At 37.7% G+C, this 12204-nt stretch overlaps 1 protein-coding gene and 1 pseudogene across 2 annotated transcripts in view; both read right to left on the bottom strand.

Moving 5' to 3' along the window:
- Positions 1-533: 533 nt before the first annotated feature.
- On the bottom strand, positions 534-6815 carry LOC113682059 (glutathione peroxidase-like; annotated as a pseudogene). The gene is made up of 2 exons (XR_016187362.1): positions 6317-6815; positions 534-2057 (listed from the first exon to the last, which is right to left on the bottom strand). The product of XR_016187362.1 is annotated as a glutathione peroxidase-like (transcript).
- A 611-nt stretch (positions 6816-7426) lies between these two features.
- LOC113681962 (X-ray radiation resistance-associated protein 1) overlaps positions 7427-12204 on the bottom strand; it is a 9121-nt gene continuing 4343 nt past the window's right edge. The window contains exons 7-15 of the mRNA XM_027199102.2: positions 12106-12204; positions 11643-12001; positions 10765-10981; positions 10111-10168; positions 9449-9862; positions 8910-9173; positions 8276-8384; positions 8032-8108; positions 7427-7747 (exon numbers count right to left, since the gene is read on the bottom strand). The exon at positions 12106-12204 is cut by the window's right edge and continues 21 nt beyond it. Coding sequence (XP_027054903.2) covers positions 7535-7747; positions 8032-8108; positions 8276-8384; positions 8910-9173; positions 9449-9862; positions 10111-10168; positions 10765-10981; positions 11643-12001; positions 12106-12204 — 1810 coding nt within the window. The 3' untranslated portion in view covers positions 7427-7534. The remainder of the gene's footprint in view (positions 7748-8031; positions 8109-8275; positions 8385-8909; positions 9174-9448; positions 9863-10110; positions 10169-10764; positions 10982-11642; positions 12002-12105) is intronic.

Here is a 12204-nt window from a genome sequence, read left to right as displayed (position 1 = left end):
ACAAAACAATGGCGATGGTTTCGCCTTAGGATTAGTGCTTTGTTGAAGAACAGTAAGGGGTTGTACGGAAATCTTTTCAAGCGCAGTGACAGAATATTCCTCGTTTCTTTCGATTGTCATTACCTGCTTAGCCATTCCTTTACATCAAAAACCTGTGGATGAAACAATAAAAGTGCGCAGTGCTTTTAAACTCCGTCGTTGAGACGATAACGAACACTTTTATAACCCCCCGATTGTGGACGGAACAAAAGAACACAAATTTCAATGCGACATTCTCGACAACTTTCTCTAAAACAAATTGAAAGCCGTTCTTAGGATAGACCACATTTAAAAACAAATAGGGGCCGCACGTGGGAGTTTTATAAACATACTTAATTCTTTGTGATTTCGAAGAAAAAACTATATGTGTAAAATGAAATGGCAAAAATTATACACTTGGCAGTGAATTCTCTTAAAACTGAGTTGACCCGCCAACTATAGGTTCAAGGGAAAAACTTTTTCTAGATATAGTTTAAAGAAATCCTCTACAGAAATTTCTCCAGAAGCATGATTTGTAGTCTCTTTTATTTGATCAAATATTCTCCAACAGCAGCCCTTTCATTCTCTCTCATAAATAGGGTTCAACTGCACACGTGTATACATTTCGACCTGTATTCTTGTCAAAGTAGCCCTCAACTTGCAAGCAATCTGCACATACTTGCAATCTTCAATTCTGCTCAAACTCGATAAGAGAATTTACGAACAGACTGTCATCAGTTGAGTTTAAACAATGAAAAGAAAACTTTGGCAACAAATGTATGGCGCTGTTATAAAATAATAAGTTAATCACACAACCAACGTTTCCTTCATTCTAGTTTTCAAAGTAGTCTGCCAATTTGTTAAACATAACCTTTACTTCAAAAGTGTCCTCTGTTCAAGACAATTTAAATACTGAAAATGATAACCTGCATGTATCAAATAACAAAAACGCCATCTGATAGCAGGAGAAAAAAACAAAACAAAACATGAAAATGGATAGACATCCTTCAATTAAATTTCAGGAGCATGCCTTCTTAACCCTTTCACTCCCGGTGGTGATCAAGACAGAATTTCTCCTTACAATATAAATACAATCTCAAGTAGACAAGTGATGAGAATAGAAAAATTCCAATTAGTAGATTATCATTTGATTCAATACCAAATTCTCCAAACTAAAATTATGAGCAATGTCTGGCAGACAGTAAGGAAAATAACTAAAGAGATCATAGGAGGTTGATGCATCTTGAAGAGTACTCCATAGTTTGCATGTTATTGAGAAGTCAGTGCATTTTTTAAGCTTCTATTCAATAAATTCTTTAATTTTTGCTTAACTCTCAAATGATGTGTAGTTGCAAGAAATAAGAAGTTTCTTAAAGCTGAAAATTCTTACTTCTCACAACTACATATCATTTGAAAGTTACGTAAAAATTGAATAATTTATAAAAGAAAAGTTAAAAAAAAAATCATGCAATTCTTAATAACATGCAAACTAGGAATTACCCTCAAGATGCATCATTGCTGACTTAAAAAAAAGCAGCCATGTTCTGGCAGGTAATTGAAATGTGTATCATTTGCATTTTTGGTTTTCTTCTCCTGCTGTCAGATAGTCTCTTTGTTGAAGAAAAAGGGGCACCATATTATTGAAAAGTGCAATAGGTTGCACTGCACAAACTCAGTCGACACAACTATTACAGGATAGGATTGTATGTTATTCTTTAAGAAGCTCCTTTTCAATGTCCTTCACAATGTCAAGAGGTGAGGTGGTTGGAGAATATCTTTTGACAGGGACCCCATGCCTATCACACAGAAACTTTGTAAAGTTCCATTTGATGTTGTTTGTCAGTGTTCCATGTTTGGCATTTTTCAGGAAGACATACAGTGGATCTGCATTTGATCCATTGACATCAATCTTGCCAAACATGTCAAACTCCACACCATAAGTACTCACAAACCCCTTGATTTCCCTCTCTGTACCAGGCTCTTGTCCTCCAAACTGATTGCAAGGGAAAGCAAGAATGCGAAGACCTTTCTCAGCATAACTTCAAAAAAAGAAAAAGACTAGTTTGTTCACACACCTCTGACAACAGACCAGGTTACATTCTGTTAAACTAGGAATGACTAGCATCTAATTTCTCCTAACATTAATGCCACAAAATCACACATTAAGGTCACAAAATATGGCAAATGATCACAAACTAAGGAGGCTCTTGATTTTTAAACAAATTCTCCTTGTCAGCAACTTAGAAAATGTATAGAGAACAGTATGGAGAATGTGCAGACTTGTGCGAGGGTGTAAAGGGTCAACCCTAAAACTTTCACACCCTTACATCAGTATGCATATTCTCCATACTGTTCACCATACACTTCTAAAGAGGCTGACAAGGAGAGTTTGTCTAACAGTTGAGTGCTGCTTTTGTTGGTGATCATCTCTTCTATTCTCATGACTTTTATGTTTTAATCAGGAGTGATATGGTGAGGAGAAATTAGATGCTAGTCACTCTTAGGGGCTTGAAGGTCAACACCCTAACACTGGTTGAAATTAATTCTTGGTTTCACATTTGGTCTCCTTCATTGCATGATGCAGCGGTTCTAAAATGTTTTAAAATAGATGTCAGACTCTGCAAAAGTAGGTGACTGTGAAAAGTTCATTACCCTTTAAGTTCCACTAGTGACCTAGACAGAATTTCTTCTTTCACATCAGTACAATATCAAGCAGACAGGTAATGAGAATAAAGAAAAATATCAATTAGGGGATTATTGGTTGATCCGATTCCACATTCTCCAAACTAACATAACACGAAGAGTATAGCAGACATTAGAGAGAATTACTAAATGAAATCAAATCTTACAAGTTAAAAGGTTAAGGGCCAAAAGGTAATTATTTTCACCACAGAAACAGGTGACATGTTATTAAATAGCCAGTAGAACTCCTGGTGGTCACTGGCTTGTTTTGAAACCCCTGAAGATGTGGTCATGTATTAGGTATCATAATTTCAAAACAAAAGATGAAAAATGTAGACTGTAATGGGTACATAGTAACTACATAAATCCTTTAACTCCCAGAAGTGATTAACAAGTAACTTCTCCCTACAATATTTATCCACCATCCAGCACACACTGAGAGTACTCAAATGTATTAGGCAGAAGTTGTTGTCTTAATCTCACACAAAATTCTTGTAACCTATTTACAAAGAAATGTGTAACAGCTAGAGGGGAGAATTAACAATTAGATCTTGAGAGTTGAAGGGTTAATGCATCCATCATGGCTTAAACTTATCAGGTAGAAGTTATCTTCAAGTTGATTTAACACCAAATTCTCATAACATACACTTATTTACAAGGAAACATGGAAACATGTAGCAACTAGCAGGGAGAATTAACAATCAGATCCTGAGAGTTAAAGGGCTAAGCTGCAGTGAGCATAAGGGGTGAATGTTAGAGCAAGGTTTCCTAGTGATTGAAGATAATAAACAGTGAATCAAAAGTAAACTTTCATGCTGGTTTACTAATTACAACAATGTAATAAGATAAACCGCAAGTGTCTGGTCCAAAAGTTAATCTTGATCACTTGCAACCCAACTATAACCCAATCCAACAGTGTAACATAATCAGTTCTGAGCTGAACAGTAATCTTTACAGATTTTTCTGATCTTTATACGATATCACAAGGATCAAAATTAAAATAATTCCAAAACACCCTTTGGTGACTATCAAAGAAAAAATGGTCACCAAATGCAAAAATGCAGTTGCCAGGTAGTTCAAGAACAGAAACTCAGATTCGAGCCTCGTTTAATTGACATAGTTGTTCGGACGCGGAAAATTTACTGGGCCAAAACAAGCTATTAAGATGGGTGATTATGTTGTCGGGGAGGTTGTTTCTGCAAGATGCCTAGGTGTTCAGATAGATAATGCTCTTAAATGGGATCATCATGTACCGGAATTAGCTAAGTCATATACGCAGAAGTTGAATTTACTTAAATCCTTGTATTTCCTTCCTATACAGGCAAGAATTGATTTCTATTTTAAGGTTATTCTGCCGTCTGTGACATATGGTATGTTAGTTTGGGGCTCTTGTGGTCGAGTATTTTTCTCAAGCTTAGAATCTATACATGTTAGAGCGGCGAAAATAATATTTAACTTGGATTGGTGTACTCCAAGCAAGGAGGTTCTTGCCACAGCAAAATGGAATACCTTAGAGATTATGTATGAGAAACGATTACTAATCTTAGCGCATCAGGCTTATTATAATCTTTTGCCACGTCCTATGAGCCGTCACTTTGAAAAGTATGTAAGTAGCTACGACTTCAGGAGGAAAATGACATTTAAGTTACCTAGACCTAAGACCGATATGGTCAAGAAATCATGCTCATACAAGTCAATTACTCGGTGGAACGCTCTGGAAAATCAAATGAGATCAATTCAAGACGTTGACGCTTTTAAAAAGTCACTCAAGTGTATTTTTAAGCCACGTATGTTATAATGATGTACTATGTAGAATTTTATTGTTGAAAATATGTAGAAATCTTACATTAGTCTTCTTATAATTAGTTAGGAATTTAGTTTTATTGGATTTAGTTAGGAATTTAGTTTTATTGTCCGTACACGACCACATCAGCTTTTGCTGAATTTTTTATCGTGTTTAAATAAATGCTGTTGTTGTTGTTGTTGTTGTTGTTGTTGGCTTCTGGAACTAAACATGTTGCAAAAATATCCTCCAGTAGTTGCTGCATGCAATTCACACTCTGAACAAACATTTTTTAAAGGTTTTGAAACACTTCTTGTTTGCATATTAACAACAATCTCGCTTCCTGGTAATTTCTAGACTGAAGCAAATTATAAAAACCACTCAGTGTATTCTTCTCCTGTCATAAATAATTCATGACTTTCAGTGTAGACTTGTTTCACTTGATTGAGCACATGGTGAAAGATAGCTTGTGCTTTGAATGCCAGATCCTTGCGACATAATCTGCAACAGAACACGTTTAAATTCAACGGCCTTTCAACAAAATGCTGCACCTGCGATCAACATTTAAAAGCCGCTGTAATGTTGTCTCGAGAGTCATGATTTTAATGCAATTTCAAGTTTTAACTTAAAGGTAACCAGACTTAATTTACATTTTCTTTTGCAGAAAAGTAGAAACAAGACTTAGGAAATTGTTTCTCATCTTTAATCTTTTACTTAATAGAGGAACACAGTCATCAAAGTGGTGCCTAAACTCGAATTTTTAGTCGCCAAGTTAAAAGTTTTAGTCACACTGACGACCGTATCGGTCGCAATTTTGAGCCCTGTATCATCTACTGTCACAATGGTGCAAATCTATGAGTTTTAGCTGAGCATTTCCCTTGAAACTGACCCAAAAACCACACCAATGACCAGAAAACATACTGCCCATCAAGCTCAATTATCTATTATCTTAATTTCAGATATTTTTTTTGTTTTGCAATTCAGCCAAATTCCCCATAAAAATTCAGGCTGATGATTGGGAATTAGAATTGGAGAATTCTCCACCCACAACCCTAGATTCCTTTCGCTAAATTTCAGTGGCCTGAGTTTTTTTCATATTCAAGTTTGGAACCATTATGTATTTCGTTCTAGTTACTTCACATCATACTCCTGCTGCAACATTTGTTAATAAAACTATGCAACGCCTGATATTTATCAGGTACCACAGTCCAGTTATTGGAAGGCCGATTAGTGCTAATTCAGGGTTAAATTTTAATTCCAGGTTTCTTTATTTCTTTCATCCAAAGCCTTTTCCTACTCTTTTTGGGAACATCCAACAATCAAATTGCAAGCCAAAAAATTTAAACTGAATTTTCTTTTAAAGCTTTCAGACCTGACATCAAATTCCACACTAACCCTGTGTTATCTTAACCTAGCTTTGAACAACCCAGGTCAGATGTACTTGCATTATATCAAGCTTAGGCTACCAATATTGGCCCTGTATCATACACTTGCTTCGGCAAATGTTATCCATTTAGCAGCGAAAGTCCACCAACTGCTCCCCCAAACAATTAGTAAACTACATTGTGATAAAATGAACTGAAAAAAAAAGCAGTTCAGCTCACATGTAATCGACAACACTAAAGGAGCGCACAGCACAATAACTTGACGCATTGAAAATTTTTATTTGTTGTGCGCCCATGGCGAAGAACCAAGCAAGTTTTACTGGATTTAAACAATAGCTTTGAAAAATTGCAAATCAGCTCCAGAGCGCTTTTTTTAGGGCAAGGCAAATTTAAAACACAACTCTACTCTAAAACCTAAGATCCAATGGAGAGGTTACGTGAAACTTACCTTTGGTGCAGTTCCTGTAGCTGAGCATAGTTCTTCTTTGTGAAGCCTCATTTAGACGCTACGTTGACGATGAGCGTCACAAAGCCGTCGTACTTGGACAATTTTACAGGGTTGCCATCGATATCTTTTACCTCGAAGTCCAGAATTGTTGTGTGTGCTTTTGCTTGCGCCATCTTTGCACCGCACAAAATCCCAACAGAACTGAGCGAGAAACAGCTGTACTTCACCAAGCTCAAACTCACACACCGACCTTTGGAACAAACGAGCAGCTGCCTGCTAAAATGGCGAAGCATATGCTGTCTTTCCCCTTTTGAGGATGACTAATGAATCACGAGTTCAAGTTTGTATTGCACAGTGCACTGAAAGCCCAAGAATAAGTCGTACATTAACAACAAGACACATGGAAAGGGAACTACTCATACCCAGAGCCACTCGTCTTTAAAATTAAGAAATGGTATGGACTCTACGACGAGAACGGGGAACGAATCGTGCATAGTTTTTTTTTTTTTGTGTTTTGTTTTGTTTTTTTTTGCTTCGGACAGTGAACAGGAATCCAGCACGTTTAATAAAGATTTTGCTATAGACATTAGGCCTGTTACTGTTCTTTGTCACATTTTCTTTCTTTCTCTGTTTTTTTCTCCACTTTCTATCGGTTTATCAGCGTAATAAGCCACTCAGGATATTGAGAGAGCACTCTAAAAGTTTGTAAATCACGAGTTGGGTGCTCGTAGTTTCGGTTATTTTATAAAAATCGTTCACCGTAAGATGTCATCATCATCAAGCATCAGTTTACTGTGACCGGTCTTCATTCACCCCCAACAAGACATCAATCGCTGTTATTGAACATCACTCGCCGTCATTTGACAACTTTTTCCGTTCGTATGCATCATTTACATACATGAGATTACCATTATTTCAGCGGTTCAGAGGCGTGATTTCATTCACTTAATTTTCTTAACACAATATCCTTTTATTGTAGCATGCTAAAGTGTAGCCACTCCATAGGTAGAAAATTTACCAAAAACGAAAAAAAACGGTCAAGAAGAAGTGATTGCTTAAACATGCTAAACTACTGGAGCTCTATACGAATACAGACAACAGTGAACGAAATGCGTCTACAAATATATTTTTATTTACAAACTCTGAATAAATTTTGCACCTCGATTCCATCACAGCATATTTACAATCGTAGCACAACAAATGCATTTACATGATATGTCATAATCGACTGTCTATTTTCTCTTTGAATCGTCTGAGCTCCTTAGCGATATTCTTGTTGCTTCCCAGAGTTTCTACTCCTGCTTGAGGAGTAGCGAAGGTTCGAGTTTTTTTTTCTTTCGTTCGTTCTTCGGGTCTTGTTCCGAAGAGCTCTACGGCAGTGGACGTCGGTTTCAGCGAAGCTACTCGAACTTCGTTGTACTTCGTTTGGACCTAGTGGAGTTGGAAACAACACATTTGTTTTTAAAAAGCTTAATTCATACAAGACAAATGAGCTGTGACTGACAAAAACGGCTGCTTTCAGGAAGATAACGCTTCATTATTTCTTTTCTATAAATAAATGTAAATTTCCTTGGTTAACAGCGAAGGCTTGGTTTAACACAATGCGCAATTTACATGACTCAGTGTAAGGGAGAGTGCGGGGGGGAGGACATTTCTCCTGCATAGAGCTCCCATAGAAAAATACTTGGAAAAAATTATTTGAAATCTAAGCATACCTCATTCAAAAGCTTTTTAGCCTCACGATATTCTTGTTTAAGCTTTGGATCCTTCTTCAAATCTTGGAGAGCAGTTTCTGAATCGCAAAACAAAAAAGACCAGTGATGACTGAGACTAAATTTTCTTGACCATAAGCTTTGTATTTCTCCATTAAACATGACTTGTTTGTCGTATTTTTTTTTTCGTAGACCTTTAAAGATTACTTAAATCAAAATCAAGGACAGATCACTCTAAAAAACCAACCTAGGTTGGACTCTTTCGTCTTGGACTGGACTCGCATCTTGTCTAAAATTCCCCCGAGTTCCTCTACTTTGCTTTGCCGAGACTTCGTCCCCGTTGATGTTGACACAGTCTGTAAAATGCAAAAATGACATACAGTGTAAGAGATGTACATACCCTGTGCAAATAATTAAACAGGAAGCTGTGGAGATAATTTTCAGTGAATAATTCATGACATTGACTGAAAACAGCGCATGCATCATTTGAACAGCTTTGTACCAAGGCTGGAATGCAATTCTACTAAAAAGGTAACCGACTATTTACAACTCACACCTCCACAACATCTCATATATAAATGATGTCAAGCATGCGTCACTGTTACACACAACTCCTCAATAAATGAGTGTTTAATCATCAATACTCGGTTCTCAATTCTTGGTATCGAGTAGATACTCAGTCATATTGGAACCTTAATCCTTGCATGATTCCCGATACTCGTGAGCATCAAATAACGATTATGGAGGAGGAAATGGAACATCGTTTCCCGACTCTCGATTGACGATAGTCGATACTCCCAGGTATCGAGTTTGGAGTATCGGAAATCGAAGACTGACATAGGCGTGTCTAACAATGTATTATTAGATAAACGAACACTTACTTGAGGCTTCTTAACCCTCTTTTCTTTGTAAGTTCCATGAGGTTCACTGAAGATCAAAGGATGAGCCAAGGCGTAGTTTAAAGCTCGTACACTTCCCTGAAGATCCTTTGGCACTATAACATCGGGGTCATCTTCATCAACATCTAACAGATCCTCGTAACCTTTGTACTTTGTTTCCACGCTAAAGGGTCGCTCTCTCTCTCTGTCTTCCTTTACCTTTCGCACGGGGGCTTCAACGTTCTGTGCATCTTCTTGTTCATCGATCTGTTGTAAAAACCAAACAAAAACACCCATGAAACCAACCCTCTCACAAGTGACCGCGAGACTTAAAAAAATACTAATTTTCAGCTTTTTCTTCATTCGCACAACATAGCGCATAACATAACTTCATGCATGTATTCAAAACGAAACAAGGTTTAACTTATAATACAATAAGAAGAAACTACTTTTTTTCTCAATCCCGGGAGTGAAAAGGTTAGATTGCCGCTAGGGTTCGAGAAACAGCAAATAATTTGTAATTCAAAAGCGAAATTTCTTACTTGAGTCATAAAAAATCCGTCCTCAGAATTGAGATGCTTTTCTGCTCGAGGTTGATGTCGCCCATCAGCAGTTTCCAAACTTTCACTGGCAGTAGCGTCTCCCTCTGTCTTCATTGTCTGTCTTGTAGTGTGACCGGACTGGTAAGCCGCTGACTCGGGAAACTCGAGAGGTGTAGTGTTAGTCCGGCTGAAAGAGGGACGGTCGCCTCGGGGTGTTGTATCAGCGAGGCCAGGCGCAGTAGAGAGTTTTCTCGGGGTGGCAGTATCACGCTGCCGTCCCGTGGGAGGGGCTGATCCAATTGGTGGCAATGTCTTGTATGGTGGACCGACATGTGCGGTTGATTTTGGCTCGGGAGGAGCTTCTAGCATCGCCAGGTTTTGCTTCTTGGGCATCGGGGGAAGTGTATCTTTAACCTATGATTTTTAATAAAAAAAAATTCAGAAAAAACTAACAAACTTATTTATTAATAAGTCCAAAAGGAAAACCACACAACCGCTAAAGAATAGAAACCGCGTTTCTGTTCAGGCTCTTCGTGTATTACCTAGTAGATTGCGCTCCAAAAATTTCCTTGTATACATGTACGTCAAAATATACACAGTTTTTCTGGAAATACCATTAAAGATTTATAAATAAGGACATAAGGTAGGTTTTTTTTACTTACTTTTCTTTGATTGTTTGCTAAGTTCACAATTGGCTTTGGTCTCTTCGGAGGCTTTTGTCTGTTGATAGGCGAATTAGAACCATCGAATAATATTAAAACAGGATAGAACTTAAATAATGGGCAGCTTCTCAGAAAGACAAAGTTTAAGAACACCTACAAGTAGCTCAGGTGGTGAGTCCTACACTTATCAATTTAAGGCCAAAGCGAGTTAAATTAAACGTTAGGGTCAAACATCTACGCATATGCGAACGCTGTGAAGACGGTGATGCATTGTGTTTTTAGGCTGTAAGAACTTAACCACCCGCGAGAAACAGTATTACAGCAGCTTCTTGAGCATTAAAGAGAAACTTGTTTCCACTACACTGCAGCAGTCACATTAACATATTAGCAGAAATCGTTCCTACGTTACTATGCCTGCAGTGAACAGGTATTCGTTCACCACCTTTCCACAGATAATGTTTCCAACAATGATAATAAACTTTGGCAATAAATAGGATCCGTATCAAATATAAAGCTTGTGCACGGGCACATCAATGTAGCTTGTATATGCAGCAACAGTTACTGAAAGCACAGAGTTTGTCCAACAATGTTAAAACAGCCAGACTTCATAACATTTCTTGGTTCTCTTTTACACCGTAAATATTTTGACCTTACCTGAAAATCCTCACTCCTTTCAATCGTCCAAGTTGAAGTGAAAGAACAGGGGGATCTCCTTTGAATGCAGTTGTCAGCGGATTGCCCCATATTACAAGTTCTCTGAGGGATGGCCAACCCGTCAGTGCTAGGAGGCCATCTTCTTCAAAGATGAGATTGTTTGCCAGGTTCAAGTGAAGTAAACTAGCAAATGGCAAGGGTGGATTGTATCTGTCACCTACAGAACAAATCAATGATCATATATGGTAGGTAAATTCAGTTTGAAAGCATAGGGACCCACATCACCGGAGCTTATCCTGGTTCCTGATGCCTGAAGTGACTCAGAGTGTTGAGTCAAAGAAGTCTTTTCTAAAAGACTTTTCGCCAAAATCAGATTTTTTTGCAAACTTCAATTTTTCCTTACAGAAAAATGTGAAAAAGGTATCCTTCCGCGTCCAAAAGCGGGTGTTTTCGCGCTTTTTTTCCTCTTTTCAAGTGTGATAACTCGAAAAATGCGCAGGTTCTGCGCGTACAATTATCGCTTATCTCTGAGCGGTTTTGTTCACTGCCACCATCATACATATAAGATTACATGAAAAAAAGGTCTAGGCCGGGTTTTTCAAAGCTGGGTTAAGATAACCCAGGGTTCTTATAAAATTTGATATGAGATCTGAAAGCTTGAAAAGAAAATTCAGCTTAACTCTTTTTTTACTTCACTTTACTTTACTTACTTTACTACTTTGATGATTGAACGCTCCAAATAAAAATGAGGAAAATTATCCTAAAACGGCTTTTGAACAGAGAAATATGGAAACCTAGATTGAAATTTAACCCTGGGTTAGCTCTAAACAGCGTTCGAACAACTGGGCCCTGATGTACTTCAGAATAATGATCAATACCTAACAGAGAAGGATCTTCAGTCAAAGTGCTGGACCTTGGTTTCAATTCTGGTCGTTTCTTTTCCTCTCCATGTTCGTCACTCACAAGATTTCGACTTAACATGTCATCAACTTCATCTAAATTGAGCTCTTTGGCATTGCCTTTTTCTCCATCCCTTTTTATTTCTTTCTTGTTGTCAAAAGATTCATCTTCTTTTTGAAAATCTTTCACGTCTTCTTCAAGAACGTCAGGTAAAGAGCTGTTCACAGTCTGTACATTTTCGTGCCTTGAACTATCACCGTGATTTACACGAGCACCCAAAAGCCGTAGATGGGGAATAGACGATATCTCATTGTGCTCCAAGTTCAGGTACTTTAGTCTGTTGACAAAAAACGAGCAATCACCAATGTTATGTACGTTTGCGCTCGTATCACAAAAAGTTAATAAGGTTCTATTGTACTAAGTTTAAACCTAAAGCCTTACCTTTTTAGTCCGGCCAGACTTGCAAATGTTGACAGATCTATTAATTCATTGTGATCCAGGTATAAATTTTCCAGAGCAGGAAATCGTAACCTTTTGTCC

Source organism: Pocillopora damicornis, chromosome 6, assembly GCF_964200805.1.
Source record: "Pocillopora damicornis chromosome 6, jaPocDami1.2, whole genome shotgun sequence".
NCBI lineage: Eukaryota > Metazoa > Cnidaria > Anthozoa > Scleractinia > Pocilloporidae > Pocillopora > Pocillopora damicornis.
Note: the sequence above shows the minus strand (reverse complement) of the source record. Positions and strands in the feature narration are given on the sequence as shown.